Below are 25,109 nucleotides of genomic sequence, written 5' to 3' on the forward strand. Positions count from 1 at the left end.
TCTGCTTGGATCATTATATATCAATTGAACCATGTGCCCATCTAGAAGTAAATACTGTTTTCACTGAATTAAACTCTCGCCAGTCAGGGTATTTTTATTTGCATGTATCATCTGATCGGTCAACACAATTACAGATCTCAGAATTACTGACCTGCGGAAGTAAACAGTATCAATGTACTGACTTGCTATATGCCAGTTTTCAGTTTACTGTGATCCAGGAATTCTCATGTATGTAACAATAATTATTTACCATAATAGTTGTTAATAAAGGAAAAAATAACAGATAACATAAAACTAATCAAACATACACTGAATGAACAATTGCATTCTGATATTGTTAAAACTACGATTTGTAGAAATGTTCCTTTAAATAGTTACCCAGCAGCTCAACTCTTACAGGAGAACAAGGGATTGTGCACAGTTGTTCTGATGTAGGAAAGCACTTATGTACATGTTTAACTTTACACACATGTTTAAGGCACACTGACTTCAATGGACTTTAATTGTGCACTTGAATACCCTTCTGAATAGTGATGCTTTGCTAAATTTGGACTAGTACGAAAATAAACTATATCATTAGTTTGCTAGTATTCATATATTAATTATATAATCAGATTTTTAACTGCTAGTTGGGCGTATATAAATATAAACAAATTTAAAATGTTAGCCTTGCTTTTTTTCAGAATGTTTACAGAGCTGATCAGTTGATTACTGTATTCACTCACCTCTCTATTCCTTGCAGATCTACATAGAAATCTACTGATGTTATGGTTTCAATGTACAATTCTGCAGTGTTCCAGTATACTACTGTGCCCAAAACTATATGATTTTATTATTGTTGTTAGCATTATTTATATTTTCATAGTACCTGGGAGCCCCAGGCATGGACCAGAACCCCATTGTGCTAGGTGCTGTACAAACACAGAACAAAAAAACAGTCCCTACCCTAAAAAGCTTACCGTCTAAATATAATATAAGAGAAAATAGATGGATATAGACAGATGGACAGGGACATACAAGGAAACAATCTGACTGTATTGGTCAGTATGATAAGCTGTGTTCTCAGCAAACCAGCAGCCTAACCATTGTCAAGTATTTTGTATTATTCCACTTAGCCTTGTTTCTAGTGAAAAAGATGTAAGTAGACTTTTGTTCCAATTCTGCACCTGCATACATTTGTCTAATGATGGTTTAAGAGGTTAGGGAAAATACACACTTGGAATGCATGTTATGGTCTTTTAGTGAATGGCCTGGCTAAGTTACACAAACATCATGGGAAACACTTTCAGAATAATGTACCTGGTGCAGTATTTGCACAGTTCCTAACGAAGATAATGGGAGCAGTTTGTTTAAATCCCTAAACACTGTATTATAAACGTCCAGTATATCTTGTAACTTATGTTAACACACTTTCCTGTTGAATCCATTGTAGAGTGATGCTGAGTGGACATCTAGGTAAAATATGGATAAGAGATTCCAGGTGCATTTTGCAATTATATTTTATACTATTTGCTTATTCCCACATTCTAATCCTCATACATTTGTAAAACAAGCTGGAGTCTGTTTTCATGTCTTGAATCAGCATTACTGCTTTGAAGGCAATACAATAGCTGGCTTTTTCAGAAGTCTTTAGTGAATACTGGACTACAGAACAGTCTCTCAAAGGAAATGGTGGAAATCCATCTGTTAGCCCATTTAAAACTGGGCAGAGCACTAGGGAAATGTGCTCTAGGGAACAATCTTGCACTGACCTCACCCAGGGATGGACTAGAATCGTTACTAGCCATCTTAACACTGGGCCTATAGTGAACTAAGGCATGCTTCCCATCCTGATTGGCAGCCGTTCAATTCAGCCAAAACTATTCTTCAGCTCAGAGAGCATACATGTTGACTGAGTGTAATAGATGGCAGTTTTGCCTGAATAAAGTAGGAAAAGTTGTTGGGCTCATTCTCATTTCTGTTCAGATGCCTTTCCTTTACAGCATGTATGATTTATTTTAGTTCCTCTGGCCTAGGGAACAAGACTCTCTATATGTAAGTGGGGGAAAGGAAGCAAGTCCCTGCCCAAGTAAAAGTCACCAAACAAGCGAAATAACAGAATAATTTAGGATTAGATTGTGGCTTTTAGCCCCAGCCCTGCATTTGAGGATGGTAAAAAGCTCCACCAACCTAGAGGAGCACCGAGAGAAGCATTCTAGTTTTCCATTTGTGCTACAGACCTTTAAATGGTGCGGAATACTCAACTCTCTACCAAACTGCTGGTCAGTGAGTAAGTGAGAGGTAGGGTATGGGTAGGGTTCTGCTTACCCCTCACCTGTCTCTGCCCCTTATCAATGAGTCACTCCCAAAGGGGAGAAACTAATTAGAAGACTCTTCACCTCTGGGAAGCCCTTATATGGGCTGTCCAAGAGGACTCAGGTGTTAAGTTAGGGCTAACCACAATCTAACCCTGAGCTGTTACTATGTGACTAATCAAATGATATTATTGTTGTTTTTGTTTATTTAGCAGAACCAAATAGTGTACTACACATCTCACAATACAAATAGGAGTGCACAGTCTCTGTCCCGAAGTGCTTACAATTGAAGGCCCTGATCCACACACACACATTCATAACTTCACACATAGGAGTAAAGTTTCTCACATGTCTAGGTGTTTTCTGGATTCAGACAATGGAAGAATGAAGGGAATACCAAACCACCCAAGAAGTTTTGAAGTAGGGGCTGCAGAGAATAGACTCCAAAGACTAATTTATAAACCATCTCAAAGAGTCCAAGCACAAAGACTCCAGTAAATGTACTAATAAATAACACATTTAAAAAAAGACCTAAGGTATTACAATACTATTCGTGTGGCTTAACTGAATTTGACCGTCTGCGATACCGATAGCAAAGCCAATGCCCCTACTCCAAAATAATCTTAAGCAGTCCTACTGGTGTATATATATATATGTGTTACCATATGCACATTCCATCATTACAGTAGTAGCTAAATGATTGATTATGAAGTCACATCTTCTGCAAAAAACAAAAACAAATAGACATGTAGTCAATACCTTGTTGGAGCAGATGTGACAACAATTAAAAGATCTGGGATGACTATTCACTTGAAGCTGACAGACGGAATGCAAACAATATACTGCAATGATCTGTACACTGCTCTTTACAGAGATGGTATTCAATGCAGTACAGTTAATAATGGTAACTAGACCAGGGGTCGGCAACGTTCGGCACGCGGCTCGCCAGGGAAAGCACCCTGGCGGGCCAGAGCAGTTTATTTACCTGCTGATGCAGCAGGTTCGGCCGATCGCGGCCCCCACTCGCCGCGGTTCGCCGTCCCGGGCCAATGGGGGCGGCGAGAAGTGGCGCGGGCCGAGGGATGAGCTGGCCACAGCTTCCCGCCGCCCCCATTGGCCCGGGACGGCAAACCGCGGCGAGTGGGGGCCACGATGGGCCGAACCTGCCGTGTCAGCAGGTAAATAAACTGGCTCGGCCCACTAGGGTGCTTACCCTGGCGAGCCGCGTGCCGAACGTTGCTGACCCCTGAACTAGACCACGAAGTGCTGGCTCCAAACTCCTTCAAATTTTGGAATAGCTTACATCTAGATGTGCACACTTCAGCATAGGCCCAAATGCTATTAATAGTATTACAATGCTAACGTGCCTTTTTTTCCTATATGAAGTCAATGGTCTATAGAATTCTTTCACGGTCCTTATAAAATTTGATTAGTTACTGCTTCAAACTGCATCATTACTTTAAATTTTCAGTGCTTGTGATCATTCTTAAAATAATTGAATACAAAAGAATAAAAAGTTGTTTTAGTTAATACATTATTATTATTTTATTTTAGTCTTTTTATTATGCACATGCCTAAAACTGTATTCTAATATTTTAGCAACCAGTGCACAATTATGAAGCAGGTAGGACGCAATCCCACTGATATGATTTAGGTATTAACTTAAATCTCTTGGGCACTATTTAGGCCCTTTACCAGCTGAACTATTAAATTATGTAATCTATTTCTTGGGAAACTATCTTAATTGTAAAATGTTGTGATGTATGAAAACCAGATCTCTAAAATTATGCTGTGGCAATTTATACAAGCGTAATGAGTTTAGCAAATCTGCATAGCTCTCAGTGTACTATAGCTGACCTCAGTAGGTGTTTGGTAGTGTAAATTCATGCTTAACTCAGACTGTCATTCAGACTGTTTCAAAAGACTCTAGGGCAGGACCACAGTGACTGTGTTACAAGTGTCAACAAAAAGGAAATTGAATTGGTTGGGTATTATTTACAGGAAGAGACTCATACTCACACACAGATGTGCGCACACAAACAGGAAAAGGTTTTTAAAACCAGGAATCTAAATTTACTTCATATTTAAGCTCCAAATAAGTGATCTGGTCTTTAAACTCACTGAACATCCAGTAGTTCCTACTGAAGTCACTGGAGACTCAATGCTTTTGAAAATCAGGCCATGTATTTAGAAGCCCTATTTTGAGGGCTGAAATGAATCTTCAGAGGGGCATACTCATGATGCTGAAGACTGAATTTCACCAACAGTTCAGGCTAAATTAGCTGAATGCCTTGGTGTCATCCAAAACCTTTGAAAAATCAAAGTGGGAGAAACAAATTTAGTTTTCCACATGCAGTTTGGATTTGGGAAACAGAAATGAATGTCAGGAATTTTGAAGATTTAAGTCTGAATCATTAGAATTACGTGCATGTGCACATGCACAGAATACAGTTTCCACATTGCAACTAGTTAACGACTACTTTCCAATGCATTCACCTTTATTTTAAAAGCACTATTGGTCAGGGATGTGAAATACATCTATATGTGTATTTGTTCATCCTGGAACAGGATGTTCTGTAGACAGTGTTTTTTATAGTGTTGGGGTTTCATAAGTCTAATTCTGATAGAGATTTATAGTTACTCCTCTTGGCTCTAAGTGAATTATCATTAGTATAATGTAATTAGAGTAGGCAGAGACAAGATCAAGTACTGGCATTGAACATAACATGTGTTCATACCAGAATCCATAACACACATTTCTTAATGATGGTTTAAATACAATATATTGCAGTCACACACGGTTCCTATTGGAATGGTTTACTTATAACACTGGCTGAAATGTAAATCAAAGTACTCAAGCTAGTTGAAACATTTCAATTAGTAGAGGTCCCCCTTCGGTATTCTGTGCTGTGCCGAGATAGCCATACAAGAACTTGAGAAAAGAGCACTAAGTAGATAGATAGTATATACATAGATCCCATGGAAACTTCAACATAAAAACTAAAATCTATCTACCTGCATTAAAATTGTGACACAAATGGACCAATCTAAAAAAAAAATTCAAATGTATATGTGATTCTCCATTGAGAACCCATTTGTGCACGTCTAGAGACTGCTGTGAATTCATATATACCACGAATCCTGTGTCTATCCAATAACACTGAGACACAACAGAAAAAGTTAAGCAAGTGCCCCGCCATAGATTTTTAAGGATTAGTTCCATTAATTGAAGGGCAACAGAGACTGTTATAACTAACCCACATGTTCCCATAATATAAAATGTGAAGTGTGAATATTGCTACTATAACATTATATAGTAGGTGTGTATGCTACTTTACAGTTTCATATAAAATCTGTCATATTTTGTCTTTTTATTGGCCATGGTTTAAATAATCATTTTATTGACTACGATGGAGAGCATGTGTGTCTATGCCTGTCTAGAGATGTATCCAGAATAAACCAGTGAACCTTTTTTTCCCTGCAAGCTAAACCGAACTGAATGCTTGGGAAAGATGCTGGATCGATAGCACTGCATCACTCATCTGAAATGGTAATTCTAAGCAATGAGAGGGTTTTTTCAATCTATAAGCAATGTAATCTTTGCCTTTTGGACAGAAATGCCAATTAAGGTATACATTAGTGAAAGCTGGGAAGGCCGTGTGGGAGCATGTACACAATATTACAGTAAAATGTATAGATTAAAATAGACATTAGAGCTACTTTAAAACTACAGCTGGTCAAAAAATGGGATTTATTTTGCCAAAAATTTGTCCCTTTTTTATTCTAAACATTTTGCTATGTTTCAACCAGTTCTATTTAAAACTCAGTCAGGCCTGATCAAAAACCCATTGATGTCAATGGGTGTCTATTCACTTATGTCAGTGGGCTTTAGACAGGCCCTTCGTCCCTGATATCGGAATATCCTTCCTCTTTCAGAGCTCTCCATCCTACTGATTTGTAACTGACTACTCACAGTGTACTGGGGAGCTTTCTGAGAGTCTCAGAAGCAGCTATCCCCATGTGAATTTGCAACAAAATCTACTCTTTCCCCTTTTTTGTTGTATCAGAAATAATTATTATAAAAACAATACCTTTCCACATCAATGTCTTACTTTGGGTTATTGCAGTGTCTCTCTTGATAGGTGACTCCACCTCCACAGGTCCGAGAACACTTGGACCACTCAGACCACGCAGCCCATTGGCCATTAACAGGCTTGGGTCCATGATCTCCATATCTGACACACTGACCTCTTCGACACCACTGTCAAAAGAATGTCAACAAATGTCCCATCACAGCTGGTGCTACCTAGTAGGCTGCTGAGAAGAAAAGACCCAGGTGCCAATCCTGCCATCACTTAAGCATCCATTTAACTCTATATGAATTCAATGGGATGGCTCACAGAAGTATTAGCAGGACTGGGGCCCTGGGTAGTAACAAGATAAATAAGATGACAGGTAAAAAGAAAAACTCTAGCACTTGTCTAGCTTTGAGTCTCTGCCTATGTCGAAATGACTGAGGACCAAATTTTAAAAAGTGGTCTCTAATTTTGGGTGCTTCAATTTTGGATGGCCAACTTCAGATACTCTGTCTGATTTTCAGAAGTGATGAGTACCAAAAACTCCAGCTGATGTTAACAGCTGCTGTTGGTGCCTAGCACCTCTAAATCAGCCCCAGACATTCAGAGTTGGGCATATAAAAATTAGAGGCCATTTTCCCCTCTAGCTATTAATTTACTGTTATTGCAATAAGAGAAAGGGGGAAATGAAGAAAAATACTCAAATACAGCAAGGAAACAAATCAGGCTCTTGAAAATTACAATATCTAATACAAATTACATGTTACAGTAAAATAAAATATCAGTAATTATTGAATCACACGCACCAATAGCAACGATTATTATTATCTCTCATACTTGCAATTACAGTGTCATGATAAAGCAAATGAACATATCCTCAGACTCCTTCCAATAGGCTGATCAATAAAGATAATACATCTATAGATTATGGGCCAAATTCATTCCTGGCAGAAGCAGCTACAGTAAAATATATCTGCTTCTGCCAGGAATGAATTTGCAGCCTTGCTCTAACTCCTATTAAAAGCATTCTATTTTTTTCAATGACTTAAATGAGAGTTGGATCAGGCCCTTGGTCCACTGTATTCTAATACAAGTTAGAATACTATAGCTCCACTAATTAAATAACTTACCATACTTAAGCCACAAGCTGTCCCTTCCGCTGCTGGCATGAACTTTGTCTCACATCTATGACCCACTTTATGACACCAGAGTGATTTGCATATATCCTAGAAAAAAATCAGAGAATTCCCCCATTGTATGCTGATGTCTAGAAGTATTTCATGAGTGACACTTCATCAAAGCATTCCTTTGCGATCACAAAAGCCCTATGAATTAGACCCATTTCTGAACAAAGAAGAACTAGTTCTACATTTTATAGCATAATGATACATGCTGGTCTACTGACTTCATATTTCTAGAACATTTTCAAGTTTGGTTCTCTGATTATTTTCTTGTCTTTTCAAGGTGAGACTATAAAAGAACCACTAGCTATTAAAACTCTAAGGGCAGAACAAGAACAACTCTACAGGCCTTCTAAAAATGTGGAGGGAAACAATTTTCTTGAAACACACATGAAATGTTTGGAAAGACTGTGTTTAAAAAAATTGTTGTCACCTGGCAAAATGCTGGTTAACATAAAATAATCCCAAATGTTGCAGCATAGCCATAAGAATAATACTAATAATTAATAATGACAACACATCGTCAGAATGACCATATTGTGATTTTAACAGAACACCTTTCTTAAAGAAATCGAAGGGGCCAGAACAGCCACCTACATAAATAATGGGTTAATATGACTACATCCTACATCAAAAAGCTAAGGATGGAAAGCTGCATTTTTATTACTCTGAAATAATCTTCTCAAGAGGAGCTATATTGTGCCAGGCCTTTTTGCAAATGCATAAGGACTGAAGGAACATATACAATCTTCCCTTCCTTGCACCCTCTGTACAAGTGACACAATTGGAGCACTTAGTTTCCCCTGAGTTGTAGCCACACCACCCTGGTCACTGGAGAAAAGAGCATGCTGTAGCATCCTAATGAATGGTGAAGCTTGTGCATTCAGCCTGGGCTTTTTGTGGATCCTGGAAAGATTTTGCATCTCAGAGGCACAGTCCCTTCTGAAGCTCCCTCTGGGGTTATGAAACTCCCTAACAGGCTAGAGCCTTCAGAGCATATGACAAGCATGCCAAGCAATTTCAGGTTTAGAAATAATCCAGACCTTGTTGCTCATTGTACTCGCACTCAGTTATAGGACATTACAGTCTTCTAATGTCAGTTCTAACTTTGTCAAAAAGATATTAACAGGTACCTTCACAAAACTGAGGTTGCATAGTTTTGCTTTCATTCCAAATTGCCATTTGCACTGGGTATCCGCATCATAGATCTGCCCTGGCAGTTTATCAGGGTATTTATATTGTCCTGTTTGTTTAGGTTCATCAATCAGGCAAGCGGCTTGAGCTGTACTATAATGAGAACGTATATTTATTAATCATGATGTTGAGCTTTTTAATCAAAAAGACTTTTATTTGCTACAGAACACCAAAAACATGCTATTGCATACAGTACCTTTCACGAGCATTGTAGGCATGCACTGAATGAGAATACTTGCTGCAGAAGCCAAGAGATGTTGACTTCTTGTTGGTAGCCTGACCTGCAAAGTTTTAGGAAGCAGGAATTCCCAGGCTTTAGGATTATGGTAATATTAGATATAAATGGTGTCAATTTCCTATTCTCCCTTCCTTATGTGAGGATAACCAAGAGCAAGAAGATCTCCCTAGACTACGCTTTCCAGAAGTGCAACACAGGATCTGATGCAGAACCCACATGTGCAGTGTCTCATTTCTGCATTTTCTTCATGTGAAAGGCCATACAAAAAGGCCACAGAGTTTTAGTTGAGAGACCAATCAGCATTGTGTGTTTTTGGCTGATTGTGCACATGTTAAAGCCAAAATTGCATATTATTATCCATCATTCTTCCTCCTTAGTGCTTGTGGTTCCATGAGTATGGAAGTTCAATCTACCTACAATTTGCCTTCCAACTATGCGTTTGTTGGGCCATACGAAATGCTTGAATGCCCCAACTTGGATTAATAATTTTCCTATAGCAATATTACTCACTGTGGCAGAGAAAATCACCCCAAATTCTGTCATCTTTCCTTTCCCCTAGTCAGGTAAACCAATTTGGTATCTAAGTGTCCACTCCTATATTTCATGGCAATGTATGCATATTATGCCATTGTGGGGTTCATGTAATAAAAGCAAAAACTTACGTTGCAGAGATTGCAATTCTGCTGATCGTAAATGCTAAAACTAAATGCTGCTCCTTTATCAGCATACATGGTTTGTACCAATGTGCTAGGAAAATAATGGAATACCTTTTTTTTCAGCAGCTCTGTAAAATATGCTTATTGAAGGCATGACAATCAGATATGACTAGGTCGGGAAAAAATCCACAAATATTCATTCATTTCCCCTGTCAGCACCCCTTTTATATTCACTTTTCACTAATATTCTAATAAACCTGCTTGACAAGAACGTTTGGGGAAAGAACGAAATGCAAGTGAATATTACAGCATATTCACGGAGGATGAAATTCATTCCTATGAAGAGAGCCAGCACAAAGGCCTACAGTACCACTTATGTCCCACACAAACCAAAGTTTGTGGGCTCATCTAGTACATTGGTTTGGATTTCATCTCTGTGAAAAAGGCCAATACAAAACCAAAGTAAAATTTTAATTTCTAATCATGAGTATTTACATGAGAAAGCCAATTCTCAGAGTTGCCACCCTCCTCTGGAAGCTCCTGACTTATATCTGACCTACCTGAGGAATTTATTGAGATACTGCCTGCTGCATACGGACCAGGAAAACACCCCATTGTTTCCTGTAAGCGTGGGAGACATAATGTTACCTTCGGCTTTTCTACAGGGATTTCCTTCTCCATCGTGAATCATGCCAAAGCTAGAAAGAGAACCACAAATGAGAGGGGCACCCGAAACAAAATGCCAGAAACAAGAGACAGCTTTTAGGGGGAAAGAAACGCTGTTATTTTATAGCAGTAATTCTGTCAACAAAATCCACAAGTCAGAAATAAATGAACACAACCAATGGTCACTAGTCAAGCCCAGGTTAATAGAGATTGAAATTTATTCTTGGAGTACAATACATGGAACTGGACAAAGAAGGGTGAGTTTCAGGGGAAATCTAGTTTGGCGAGGCATCAGGGGTTCAGGAACATAAATCAAACCCCCAGGCTGCCAGTACACAAACACCAGAACACCATCATGTAACATCAGTGTCTCAGCCTGCTTAATAAAGCTCTCTTTCCTGCACATCAGTTTGCTAATGAAACAATTATCATCTACCAGCTGTTTGGTGGCCCATGCGAAATAAGGTGGTGGGCTCATTCCTCTACTCCAGGGGTCGGCAACGTTTGGCACGCGGCTCGCCAGGGTAAGCACCCTGGCGGGCCGGGCCAGTTTATTTACCTGCTGACGCGGCAGGTTCGGCCGATCGCGGCCCCCACTCACCGCGGTTCGCCGTCCCGGGCCAATGGGGGCGGCGGGAAGTGGCGCGGGCGAGGGATGTGCTGGCCGCGGCTTCCCGCCACCCCCATTGGCCCGGGACGGCGAACCGCAGCCAGTGGGGGCCGCGATCGGCCGAACCTGCCGCATCAGCAGGTAAATAAACTGGCCCGGCCCGCCAGGGTGCTTACCCTGGCGAGCCGCGTGCCAAACGTTGCCGACCCCTGCTCTACTCAGAGGAGATTATTTTTTTCCTCACACCGCAGAACCTGCTGCAATTGCTAAACAAATGCAACACAACTGATGTGGACTGAGTTATGCTAGTGGCGAATCGAACTCTCATTCACAAGTGGACATGTTAAATCTGCAACACAAATCCATGGGTGCAGTACTGGCCCCACTGAATTCAGTAGCAAAACTCCCACTAACTGGGGCCAGAATTTCACCCCATATGTCTCTTTTCAGCTTACAAGATTGTGAATCTTCACAGTCTATTTATAGAGAACCTTCATCCTGCCACTCTAATTTGAGGGGTTAACCAAACATATTCAACTACAGTCAAATATGAACCAGCATGCAACAGAGGCAGTGTGTCTAGTGGATAGAGCACTGGACTGGGGGTCAGGAGACCTGTTCTATTTAGGTACATGTACATTACATTGTAAACTCGGGTCTGGGAACTTGCTTGCACGTGCACACTACATTGTAAACTTGGCTTACAATTGCTGGATTCAGGTCTCATGGCTGTGCTAATGCATCCATACTTCAAAATGACACGACTTGGACCGGAGTCACAGTAGAACTTGGGCTCTGACTCACCCCCCCAGCAGGGTCCTAGCACCCATGCCTGGAGTGCTTGCTAACCTGAGTCAGACTGATTTGTGCATGGATGGAAGGGAGGCTTAGGCTCAAATCTGAGTCAGAGCCCTGGCTTAGGGTGCCTCTGCCACTGACACAATCTGGGACCTTGGGCGATTCACTTCTCCTTTCATTGTCCTGCTTTCCCATTCTTCCCGTAGTACATCTTGTCTGTTTAGACTGTACCTCTTTGGTGAAGGGAGTGTCTCTTACTAGATGTTCTGCCAGATGTCTAGACAACAGTGTCCTGATTTGAATAGGGTAGGTACTACCCCCATATAAATAATGATAAAACATCCATTAAAATGCTAAATGTGGAATTTGTGGCTACACAAAAGTTAACAGTTTCAGATCTTTCTATTTCTCTGCTTTATATTTATTTTATATACTGTACATCTGAGAATTTCACTGTGTTTTGAATAGAAATTTCATGGTCTCCTGCTTCAGTTAGTGCATTGGCGGTTGTGTGTCTGTGCAGGGGAGGGAGGAGGGAGGAATAGATGCTCAGCTGCTGTAAATCAGTGCAGGCCCACCATACTGCTTCCACCCGCTGAAGATCTGGCCTTGCTGAGAAATATTGTTCACTCAGCAAATGGACAAAAAAATCCCAGTTGAGTAAATATTTTATTAATAGTTAGTGGAATAAAAATTTAGTTCACTTGCTTTGCAGCCAAAGAATCCACAGATTTAATGCTCAATGACACAATAGACCATAGACTCCCCAAAGAGCTATTAAACGCTCAGGTAAAAACATAAACTATTTAAAGAAGACCATAAAAATGTATAACAATAATAGCCATTCTCGAGGAGCCAGTGTGATCTACCGAGTATATAATACACATAGTAAGAAATCCTTAGTTTAGTATTTTCAGAATAAACCTCAACAACTTCAGAACAATCACACCAGTTTATCAGATACACACTGTGTGCTTTAATGAATTCAATATTTATAGTGAGGATCATTAGGGATTAGAAAAGCAGCAGGTTTTGGACAGAGGTTTGAACTTTCCCCAAGTCTGGAGGTTCACTGTGGAGAGAGGAGCAAAAATGAAGTTCAGACCTAGATCTGGGTCAGTACTTTCCCCTGATTTCAATGGGACCGAGATCGGGGGAGAGGGGTGGGTCAGATAATAAGTGACTTGAAAAGACACTGAATAAATAAGGAACTGTGCTGACTCCTATGAACGCGTACTGGTCTGTCATGAGAGCAATATTTGAAATGACCAGAACCTACAGATGTTCTCACGGGGTATTGTTTTCTTTTTTTTGCTTTCAGTAGTCTTGAATAATGGAAATTTGCATATAAAACTTATGTTAAAATAAATGAAGATTCTTGCTTAAAACCATTATAAACTGGGAATTACAGGGCCAGATCCTCAGCTATATTTGTGCTTTGCACTTCTCTAGCAGTACAAACCTGCCCTAAAGTTGATGAATCCCGCTACAGGCGTATTCTCCCTGTACAGGGTAGGGAAATTCCATTGCATTGGTCAATCATATGTAAAGGATCACATTCTGTTCTTACATAATCTCATTCAGCCCCATTTCACAGAGTGATATAGGCCACTCATTCCTGTGATGCACAGCTTTGCAAGTTATGTGCAATGCATGCCCATGAGCCCCAAAAGTAAAACTAAACTAGATACACTTTTTCATTTATGGATATTTTTCATACCTGTGAATCACCATTTCACAAATGCAAATCTTTAGAGTGTACTTGGAGCTGTTAATTAAATGGCGATTACATTAGTAGTAACATTGATTTTCAGAAGGAAGTAATATTAATATTTAATTTAATATTGCCTAATATTGCATTTATATGATGAAATCTTGTATTTGTTTCAAATGCACTTTCCCACCTAGTATTGCCACCTGATTGTTAATAAGATCATCAGGCAATACTTCTAAGGATGGTCTGCTTCCAGGCACCATTGCTGCCAAATTCCGCTTTTCCCATACAAAGCTCTTTCAGGAACACAAGCTTGGATGAATGACAGCAGGGAAATTTTCTACCTGTTATTGCAAAGTAAAGATGGCAGTCTTTCCAGGATGCTATATTTATTTAGTTTGGAAAGACATCCTTCCTGTCAGGATGCAGCAATACAGAAGTAAATCAAAGAGAAGCCAAAGAATATAAGGATTAGAAAAGCAGTAGAGATGATGAGCAAAACTTAACAGCTACAAATATATTATTTAAAAGAGAACAAAGAAAACAAACAAGAAGGAAAGAGAAGTAAGATATGAGAAGAATAATTCTAGAACAGCAGCCATGGGCCTAATTCTCCTCTCACATTTGTGACTATCAGGAGGAACTCTACTGAAGTCAATAGAGTTGTGCTGATGTAAGTGAGAAGAATCAGGCCCTATATAGTTTACTTATTTGGTCCCATTGAAATCACTGGCAAAACTCCCACTGACTTCCATAAGAGACGGATTATTCCCTAATTCCTTGTTTCCCTTTAGATGTACAGAAACCTGTGAAAGGGCCGCTCATGTAGACATTAGGTCATAGTGTATGCTGTAGAGTATATTTATACAATGAAAACTGAATAGCCCCAGTTCAGTCATGCAGAATCAGAGGGATTCATGTAACAAGTGAACAGCAGAATCCAGTAGCACTGTCATTGACAAAGGAAAAGTTCTGAATAGATGCTCTATGTCAACATCTAAGAGAATAGAAGATCAATGGCAGGCACCTAATGTTAGTGGCAGAAGATCAACAGATCTTAGAAAAATGGGAAGAATTACTACTATAGAAATCAAAGTCCAGTGGAAATACATGCAAGAAGGTGACAAGTGGCCTGGGAACCTCTATAAAGACTACCTTCCACCAAATCATCCCCTAAATGGGGAGGAGTAAGAGGCAAAGGAGGATGGTAGGGAAATGGCTTCTAAACCCTATGAATCCCAGGATCTGCTGGGACAGAGATGATCCAATCACACACAAAGGGGCTGTTCCTCCGCACTGTTATCTGCTGTGTCCCTTCCTTCTCTGGCAAGACCCAGGCAGTCAATTCTCCACTGGGACAAGATCTCCCTCCCTGGGGGAGTATACTCATGCCATACAGTTACTTCAGGTACTTCAGGCAAGATTCACTTTGGCACAGCTATCAACTAAAATAGCCACAACAAGAAGGAAGAACAGCATCATGGGCATCAGTTCCTCCACTTACCACTCCAGGATACTCCCCTCACATCCCAGGGAGCCCTAATTCTTACTCAGTAGAGGAGATTCCATAGAATCCTACAGTGACATGGAAGTGGCATTGATCCCCCTTTTTGTGTTCCGCAGGCAAGATATGCCACAGTAGGGTCTCCTCAACTCACGGCAGCTGAGTGGATGATCATGATTTAGACTTATGGTGCTTACAAAATATGACACATCTATTGTATTCTAACAGGATACACATATAAAATGGGAATAGAATCCAGGAGTTCCACCAGTCCCCTGTTCTAGCCACACGACCCCTCTCTGTAAATGATCTACAGAATTTTTCAGTGGGGTATCAGCTTTTTCATAATCGCAGCAGACATTCAATTTCCATTCATTGATATGTTTATCTATAATATAGATACAGGAGGAAAAGATTCATCTATAATATATATAAACTTATTTATCTATAATATATATAGGGGGAAGGACTCACGAGAAAAATAGCTTACTTGTGTCCGGATTCATGGGCAATAGTAAAAGCCAAGCCAAGACCTGTATCTTCATTGATGGTACAGCTACGGTATTTACTGCACATGCCACTAATAGGGGCAAAGCCTGGGGGAGGGGGAAAGGCAGAAGAGATGTTATTTCAAATACTGTAAGATACATACATCTCCTTGTGATGGATACTACATGCTTTCGTGAGTACATGCTTATTTTGGTGTGTGGGGAAAGTTCCATCCATGGTCATTTTGGAGCAACAGGAATTGTAGGCAGAGCTACATTTAACAAAAAAAAAGGGAGTTGTGTATAGAGAAGTGCACACATGTGCCTATACACACATCTCCATATGCACACACTGGGCCCAATCCAGAAGGAATTCAATCCGCAGGTGCTGGCCTACACAAGTTTTAACCCAGGCTCATTTTTAGCACAGGTGACTTGACGTCAGCTGAGAAAGCCATTTAAAAGGGGACAGCTCCTTTCTGAAGGTCACTCCCTTTCTGAAGGGAGAACAAAGAAGGTCCATGTGGCCCAGATGTATTTTTGAAATGCAAAATGAGATCAGTGATGGAGAAAATTCCCCGAATGCAATGGAGATCCTAAAAAATATCTTCTGAAGGTCTCTCTGGCTGTGGCCCAAAGACTGGCAATTTGATTATTTTTATTTTTATTTGTTTAAAGTTTTTAAAACACTCTTATATAGAGCTTTTCAGTAGATCTCAAAGCATTTCACAGTCTTTAATGGGTTTATTCTCCTAGCACCTCTGTGAAATAGGGAAGTGCATTTAGCCTCTCTGTGCCCAAGTTTCCTATCTGTAAAGTGGGAATTCTCCCCATTTTAGAGGTGGGGAACTTGGGCACAGTGAGACTAGAAGACACACTCAAGGTCACACACGAAGTCTGTGGCAGGGCAGGGATCTGAATGTGATTCTCCCAAGTCCTAGGCTAGTTCCCTAATGGCTGGACCATCCTTCCTCTCATTAACATCTTACTTTCCACCTTGACTATTCCTTTACCACATCTTCAAACATTCTCATTAGCCACAATACTGGGATTTTCTTTTTTTTATTAATCAAGATGCTGTCAATTGACATTCATCGGTTTTGCAGAGCATATTTTCTTACCATACCTAAAGTGTCACAGGGTTCATTTTTCCAAGAGCAGATATCAAATCCTGTAAGCAAGATGGCATGGTCGTGACGCTTTCCATTCTTTCCAACCAGAGCAGATTGCCACTGACAAAAGCTATTTAATGACTGGTCCGCATGATGGTTGATCATTAATCCACCCTACAGATATTTCATAGACACAGAAATAAGATGCTTCTACCGGCAGCTGAGGAAGGTGATTGAAGAAAGAAGAACTGGGGTCGGGGGAAGGGGAATTACTTTGGTTATATGACCAGATGTGAAGAAATGTCATCTCTCCATTTCCTATGTCACTATGTATTGGACACACCTGCCTGAAATGACTATTTCAAGTCAGTCAATCAATCATAATTAGAAAATGAAGCTGAAGAAACTCAGGCCCAGGGATATTTTCTAAGGCACGGATGGAGATTAGGTGCCCAATTCCCAAAGACTTTCAGTAGGAGTTGGACACCTAACCGTGTCTTTGAAAATCCCACACAGTATTTCAATGGCAAGAGATGATTCATAAACTCTTTTAAACTTTAATTGCAATGTGAATGATTTCAAGGCTTGGCTTCCCCTGTTGGAAATTATTTCACTTGTGAATTTGTGCCCATTTTGGTTTTCACTGGGTAACATGCATGAGGTACAAGTGTCTTTGGTTCTCTTGATTTGGTTTTCTTGATAAAAATATGTCCTAGATGAAGAACTACTGAAGGCAACAGCCCTTATAAAATACTTGGGGATTCCATAGTAATAGTCAGAAACACTGAAGGGTAAAGGGGGAGTTAATTAAACTCCTGGTTCTATTATTAAAAAAACCTAGGAGCAGTGAAATATGGAAAATGTAACATCAAGGGTTCTGGTGATGTCATAAAATCTCACCCTTGAATCTTGTGGTTTATAATGTCATGACAAGCCCTCAGTTGAATTTTCTTTGCATAGCATGGGCTTGTCCATATATTCCCTGTGAACAATATCAGATACACCCTGCTACAAAAGAATAATGAAACCACTTACAGGCTCTTGTTCCAAAAGAAGAAGGCTCACAACAATGATGTTTATGTCGCTTCCAATTGTTCCATCTTTAAAAAGACTAGAAACCTGCATGAATATGTAGGAGAGGGTAATAAATAAACACATCTATAATAAAATAGACTAAAGATAATTAATGAGTTATCATGACCCAACTTTCAATGACAGTCAAGAGGAACTCAGCACATTGCAGGATTAGCCCCACCTCGATCTAACAGAAATGTGCACGAAGGGTTCGACAAAAAGCCCCCTGAAATTAATTGAAAAATTCCCATTGCCTTCAATGGGATTTGGATCAGGCCCTAGTTCTGCAGGATCAAAGCCACAGCAGGTAATCCTCTTGTGTCTGCCCACACAAATAACTCCTCTTTCCAGCAGCAGGAAAGAGGGGAAATGAAGCAAAGCTTTTGTGACGGGGCAGAAGAGAGCTGACCGACCCACTCTGCTCACTAGGACAGCCGTGCAGGGAACTAAGTGGGAGTAGAGTCCCCTTGACCACCCTGCTCGGCCCTGCTTAGATTGTGACTCAAGACATGCTACCTGCCTATTTACTCCCCACTGCAGACAAGTGGGGGGGGAGGAGTATGGGGAGCTCTGGCTTCACCCCACCTTCTCATCAGCCGAAGTAGGGATGAAGTTACTTACTCTCACTTCTCCTTCCAGCGGAAGTGGGGAGTCAGGGAGAAACTGTGATGCTTTGAGATAGAAGTCTCCACTCTGCCCCCATCTGCTATGTACTATCTTATACTCAGAGCAGGTTGTAAAGCTACAAGCTATCCAGTAAAGACGCGATGAGCAATATATAACCCCACTAATTCTAAAAGAAATTACATTAGCAAAATTGACAAAAACATTCAGAATAATTATAAATCCCAACTCCTCCCACACCACAAAACCAGGGTGGGATTTCTAGGCTGGCACATGTGGACTTGCAGAAATTGATTTAACAAGCAGAGATTTTAGTATTGCCAACTTTTGTGATTTTATCACAAGTCTCACCAAGTTGGGTGTTTTTCTTAAAGCCCCAGCTCCTGGTTGTCTTGTAGGTTTTCCACAGCTGTAGATGAGTACAAAACCAATGGCACTTCAGTTACACCAGCTCTTACCATGTTCATAACTGTTAAGATATATGTGGTTACATTGTCCTTGCCATGCTTCTCCAACATTTTTTTATCCGCCACAACAAGCGTTTCAACATTCAGACTTCCACTTTTCTGGGTTTTAATAGCTGATCTTTTGAACCTTGCTGAACTTCCATATTCATCCGATAGGATGTATGTATCCTCGGTGGGTGGCTTAGGTGTGTCTAAAGAGAAACAGAACACAGTTTTGGAAAGGGTTCAAAACGGGTCATTTTTATGAGCAGTTTGGTTAGATAGTAAAGCGCCTGGGGACTAGAGCCCTAAATGAATTTACAATATTGTGCAAGAGCCAGGTATTGATTAATATGGCCTGCAAGATGGTGAGTTCTTCTAATACGTTATTAATTAAGATCTGATTCATTCTTCTTTAAGAAAAAAAAACTGAATACAATAAGCCAATTCAGAGGAAAGAAATAATCTAGTAAAATGAGTTTCATGTGCTGCAGGGGGAAATACTTAGTATTTCTGCCTGAATAGCTATATCCTATTTGACCATTTTGTCACCTTCCTGCACATTGCTGCATTGACTGCAAACATAGCGTAGGGGCCAGATTCTGCTTCCCTTAATAAAAGCCTCCAAATAGGTACAGAAACTAGATATGCTGCAAAAGCAGAGTTCCTGTGTGCCTGTATTTTGACTGGCAACAGCTCCACATGGATTACTCCTGCTTGGAGCACGATATTCAGAGAGTGAAAAATAATGACCATTGCTGGATCAGAAGCCATGTGCATAAACATGTGGTCCATACTTCTTGAGAAATAAAGCTTGCCATGCCTTCTATTTGTGAAGGGAAGGACTGAAGAGTCAACCCTCTCTCTGGGTTTTGAGGAAGCCTGAATGAGGGCAGAAAATCTTTGTTCCATACTCTTCTTGCTTATGGATTTTCTCGCATAAGCCTATGTGCCCCTGGCAACCAGAATTCAGCCCACTGGTCACTATTTGAAAATGCTAGTTAGCTAACAACAGTTGTCCTTGCAAATCTTTATGGCAAAAGGGATGAAACATGATATGAGTGATGGAGCCCCAGGTAATTAAAAAATGTAACAACAACCTTTGTCTAGAAGCCCTGCCTATGACTGTGTCTGACAGTTACTCCAACAACAGAGCTAGGTTGGTATCTACCTCCTTCTTGGTCACACGGGGACACCAGGAATCCAAGGGAAACAGGATGGTAAGTAGGGAAGCTTATTTGCATCAGTTGTCAATCCCAAAATCAGTTTCATTTAAGAGTCTTCTAAGGCTGGCCATCTCAAAGCTGAAGAAGTTATGCTCAGACGGAGCTTTGATCTATGGCCTCCCAGGGCTTGTGGTGTTTGGAAAGTTATACTTGTTTAGTTGCTACTTAGACTGTAAATTCTTGGGGGCAGGGAGTGTCTCTGTGGTCTGTGTTTGTAGTGTACAGCAAGTAGCACAATGGGGTCCAGGTCCATGACTGGGGCTCCCAGGCACTACAGATATTACAAAAAGTAAATAATAGTAATAAATGCTGGACTGGTCCTTAATATTCTAAGTGAACAAGATGGAGGCATCAATATGCTGGTATTTAGCAGATATGAGTTGTAGCAATGCAATATCCCTAGTGCTTTACGTCTGAGAATTCATTTAATCAGAACTATATTTCAAACCACGAATGAATGAATGAAAGAAAGATGTTTTAGTTATAATATCAGTCAAGAATTATTATCCTGTTAACAATGTAGAGAAGTTTCCTCTTTTGAAAGCATGTAAAGACATACATCACCTACCAGCGAAATGCATAGTTTATTTCCTACGTAGAGCAATTCCGTGTTTAGGAGGCAGTACAAGTGGCTTGCACTTGATTCACAAAAAGTCTCTTTTATATTTGCCTGTACTGTACGTGGCTCTCATCAGCAACACTGCCGAGACTCTCCTCCCCTTTGCACCTGATTTACTACTACTAAAAGTTATTAAGAAGAAGCAGCTCTTCTCAAATATGATTTACAGAACGTTATCTGTTCAGCTCTTGTGCTCCAAACTATTTAGCCTGTGATGACATATCTGAAAGATGGCTGACCGGCTCCTCTCATGCTTACAAACTGCACGCTCAACATAGATACTAAAGAAAGTTAGAAGGGTTAAGCTCTAATCCCTAATCCCTACCTTAATTCATCCCCCTTGTGCATATGTATTATGCTACAGGCTTTAATTGTATCATCACATCCTATTTTTTTCCACAGGACCCCTGCCTCATTCAATGCCCTGGATGGACCTGTTCTGGGGATGTATAATGAAGATGGCTGTTGTATGTAGCACCCCTCGCTTCATTTGTTGCAGAAGTTGGAAGATCTGTAGTGAATGAGGCAGGGGATGGCAGGAGGAGAAAAGAAGGTCTTGTGTTTAAGGCTGTTGAATGCTGCCCTGGAGAACTGTGGACTTGCAGTCCCTGCTCTGAAGTCCCCTGTCCCTGCTTTGCCACAGAGTTCCTGTGTGATACTGGGAAAGTCACTTACATCAAACTTTTCACAGGTGGTCACTAACTGTGTGTTGCTCATTTTACATAGGCCTATCTTGAGGCCATGGAGCTGAGCACCTATTGAAGTCAATGAAAGCTGCGCTTTGAATATAAAAAGCTTGATACAGTGCCAAGTACTCTGAAAAATCAGGCCATGGGCGCATCACCTTGGATAACCAAAATTAGTGAACATTTTTTAACCTCAGCTCTCCATCTTCTAAATGGGGACAGTTTCATAAGGCTGTTGTGAGGATTAATTAATATTTGTGAAGCACTTTGCTACTATAGCAATGAACACCATAGAAAACCCATGAGAAAATTAGTAATTCTGTCTTCAGAGCAAGGTTTGAATAGTGTACAGTGAACAAGGCATGGGGCCCTGGATTGAACAATGAGGAGAAAACAAAATATTGAATAGCTTCTCATTAAGTGAGCACTGTCCATCATGTGCACTGAATGAGGCAGGGGTCTGATGGAAAAAACAGCAAGTGATCATATAATTAAAGACTGCATCATAATGCGTATGCACAATGGGGCTGGACTATGGCTGTTTGATCAACTATCGTCCTAGCATTTCCTAACTTCTGGGTGTTCGACTTTGCAGCCTTAATGTTCTTTTAACATAGTTTTCAGGTGTTATTTATATAAAGGTCTTGTTCCTGATTCCTGTAACTCGCCTTATTCCTGCACGCAGCATTATTAAAGTCATTGTGCTTGTAAAGTCTTAAATTTAATTCAATCACTAGTACAAATGTCAACATAACTGAAAGTTTAATTTTGTGCACTTAACATAGGGGTGCTCAACCTGGGATCGCAAATAGATGTCAAGTAGCAATGGCCGTCCTTCCCTTTCTATATTGCTAAATGGGAGGGAGCCGTAGCTATATCCAAGCTACATGAAAAAGTAGAGAAACCACTGCTTTCACAAACAGGAGAAAGGCCAGTGAAACTTATTCAGCAATATAAGCAACTACGTACCTTCAAAGTGTAACCAACCCCCGTACAGCACCACCTTTCCTCTTTAAGTACCATGTTTGGATACAGATTCAGTAAAGTACCATTTTTACTTTCAAAATCCTGTTAACTTTAATTGCAAGAACATTAGCCACAAGTCCAAATTACTCCTGCTGTGTTGTCCCTTGAAAGTACAGGGAGTTGTGTGTCCTTTCTGTCCCTTACGTGAAGGGATAAAGGCCCACCGACTAGGACTTTAGCATAGGGGCTGGGAGGCTTGGGTTCAGTTCCCTACCCTGCTATAGACACCTTCTGTGACTTTAGACCAATCACCTACCCTCTGCACTGCTGGTAAAATGAGGAGAACAGCACTTTCTTACCTCAACTGGGTGCTGTGAGGATAAATGTATTGACTATTGTGAGGTGCTAGGGTACTACAAGAATAGGGACCATATAAGATAACATGGCCAACGTGGAAGAGCCTGGAACTCTCTCTATCAAAGCCATCAATATCATATGGGTTTTGTAATCAGTGAACAACCTTTAAAAAAAATGCCATGATGGTCATGGAAAATGAGAAGACCATGAGCTAATGAAATATTCTTCACTTCACTTTCTAAAGTAAAGCTGTCGGCAATTCACATTAGTCATTGTATAGCAGTAAAAAAACGGGGTGATTGAAACAGGATGACCATGGTTTGTACAAGGATTAGGTACTGGGGCTTCTTAGACTAGGGGAGATTTAGCAGGACGGAGGAAGAAAGTAGCAGAGAGACCTGCAATATTGAAGAAAAACATGAAGTGATTGAAAATATAAAGACTTCTCAATCTTTAAAAGGGTAATTCTCAACCAGATCAGTATTTTCCTGCAGAACACGCTCAGAGACTTTCACTCCTTCCTCCCTTACTTTTCTCCTCCCATTTTCTCTTCTTCTCTTCCCTTCTGTGTGTACCTCTCCTTCCATTCCCCAGACCCTTTTGATTTTCCCTTTCAAAAAGGAACCCTCTTGTTGTCCCCGAACTCAAGTAGGAATTGGGGAGGACATATTTTAGCTGATGAAACTCTTTCAGTTATTGTTTTCAATTGTGGGGCTCTGAAACTCAAACCAGAGGCAGATCAGCTTTCAAACAGAATCAAGTGAACATAAGAAGTATAGCGATAGGATTCTTGAGGAGCTCCTAAATATTCTTCAAGTTGAGGGCCTAATGAAGGCCTCACAATGGACCTTGGTAGGATAATGTAGTTTCAATACATTTTTAAGAGGTGACTCCAGAATTTTATTAAACAATTTACTTGGGAGGTTCTGGTTGAATCATCTCAATTGCTGATGACTTCATTATCAAATGGTGGATTGTGAAAGACCTATTCCCCCTCCTTTGCCAAATCAATGATTCCTACTGCCCTTCCTCCATCTTCCAGACTAATCACATATCTCAGATGAAGAGAAAATAGAGCAGGGAGTTGGCACTAATAATTGTACAGAAGAGGTGGTGTTAAAGTACCAGCAAAAAAAGGAATGGCCCATTAAAAGATAAATCAGTCTCAAGAAAACCAGAGCGAGGGATCTTCTAAGTTGAGCAGCACATTCCTAAGAAAGTCACTCTCTGACTTGTGGTGGAGTTGTAATAATAGTGACGGACAGTGCCATAAACTTAAATGCATGATCCAGCTCCTTGTATCTGCCCTCTATTTTGGCCATTGCCTCTGTTAACAGTATTATTTAAAATACTCAGCCCCCATCAGAGCAGTGGTTGCAAACCACACTAAAAGAAGCACCTACAAGTCTCTAAGAACTACTATCTCAAACAAAGAGAGAAAGTTTCCTTACATACATTTCTTTCGACGTCCACAAAAATGCTGCTTTTGAAACCTTCCATGGTGGTAATCATTCGCCTGATCATGATACTTGTGGTGTGTGTGATTTCTGTGATGACCCGGGGAAAAGTGATTGGAATTGGAATCTACTTTGTACCGGTGCACTTTCTCCTCTGCTGTCCGTTTGTATAATACATGAGGGTGATGTCCAGCAGGTGATGCGTAGTTGTGTTCCTGTGCTAGGTGCTGAGGTAATGGAGATATAAGGAATTCGTTCTCCTGCATTCTTATCAAACCTGACTAAAAAAAAAAAAGGGCAAATTAAAAAAAACGAACATTATATTTTACAGTTTGACAACAATATATTTATGTCCACTTGTAAGCACTAGGTTCCTTCTAAGTAGCTGATCCTATTCTCTTAGGCCTGGTCCCCACTAAGCCCCCACTTCGGACTAAGGTACGCAAATTCAGCTACGTTAATAACGTAGCTGAATTCGAAGTACCTTAGTCCGAACTTACCGCGGGTCCAGACGCGGCAGGAAGGCTCCCCCGTCGATGCCGCGTACTCCTCTCGGCGAGCTGGAGTACCGGCGTCGACGGCGAGCACTTCCGGGATCGATCCGGGATCGATTTATCATGTCTTAACCAGACGTGATAAATCGATCCCAGAACATCGATTGCCTGCCGCCGGACCCTCCGGTAAGTGAAGACGTACCCTTAATTGCGGAGTCACTTATACAAAAAGAAGCCTTTTAGCACATTGTCAGGCTTGCAAGCTGGTTTTCTGGATATATGGTCATCATCAGCAGTAGAAGAGGGCCAGGAAGAATGAGATTGTGCAGCATAGACAAGAACGGAACAAAGATGGTGTAGCGGGGTGAACACCTGCTCTGGCCCTGGAGGGGTTGGAAAAGCCCTGCAGAGGGCTGGGGCTGGGCAAGGTAAAACCCTGGCTGATTGGGGAAGTAGCCACAGCTGGGCCACGCCCCAATCAGGCCACAGCTGGCCTGTATAAAAAGGCTGGGAGCCAGGAGCTCAGGAGTCTCTCTTGCCTTTCAGAGGGAGAAGGGCCTGGCTGCAGCAAGCTTGAGACAGAGTACCTGAGTGGAGCAGGGCTGGGGAAAGGCTGGGGAGCCCCAGCC

General features: G+C 40.8%; 1 protein-coding gene across 3 annotated transcripts in view; it reads right to left on the minus strand.

Moving 5' to 3' along the window:
* ADAMTS18 (ADAM metallopeptidase with thrombospondin type 1 motif 18) overlaps window positions 1–25,109 on the minus strand; it is a 104,214-nt gene that overhangs the window by 41,269 nt on the left and 37,836 nt on the right. For 2 of the 3 annotated variants that reach the window (XM_065567260.1, XM_065567259.1), the window contains exons 4-12: window positions 23,985–24,267; window positions 18,688–18,887; window positions 17,567–17,650; window positions 16,546–16,705; window positions 15,422–15,527; window positions 10,200–10,337; window positions 8,685–8,838; window positions 7,501–7,596; window positions 6,407–6,555 (exon numbers count right to left, since the gene is read on the minus strand). In XM_065567260.1, the coding sequence (XP_065423332.1) occupies window positions 6,407–6,555; window positions 7,501–7,596; window positions 8,685–8,838; window positions 10,200–10,337; window positions 15,422–15,527; window positions 16,546–16,705; window positions 17,567–17,650; window positions 18,688–18,887; window positions 23,985–24,267 (1,370 nt within the window). Of the gene's footprint in view, window positions 1–6,406; window positions 6,556–7,500; window positions 7,597–8,684; window positions 8,839–10,199; window positions 10,338–15,421; window positions 15,528–16,545; window positions 16,706–17,566; window positions 17,651–18,687; window positions 18,888–23,980; window positions 24,268–25,109 lie in introns of those variants that run through there. The other variant, XM_008170481.4, reaches the window with a different exon arrangement.

The sequence above is a fragment of the Chrysemys picta genome, chromosome 14 (assembly GCF_011386835.1).
Source record: "Chrysemys picta bellii isolate R12L10 chromosome 14, ASM1138683v2, whole genome shotgun sequence".
NCBI lineage: Eukaryota > Metazoa > Chordata > Testudines > Emydidae > Chrysemys > Chrysemys picta.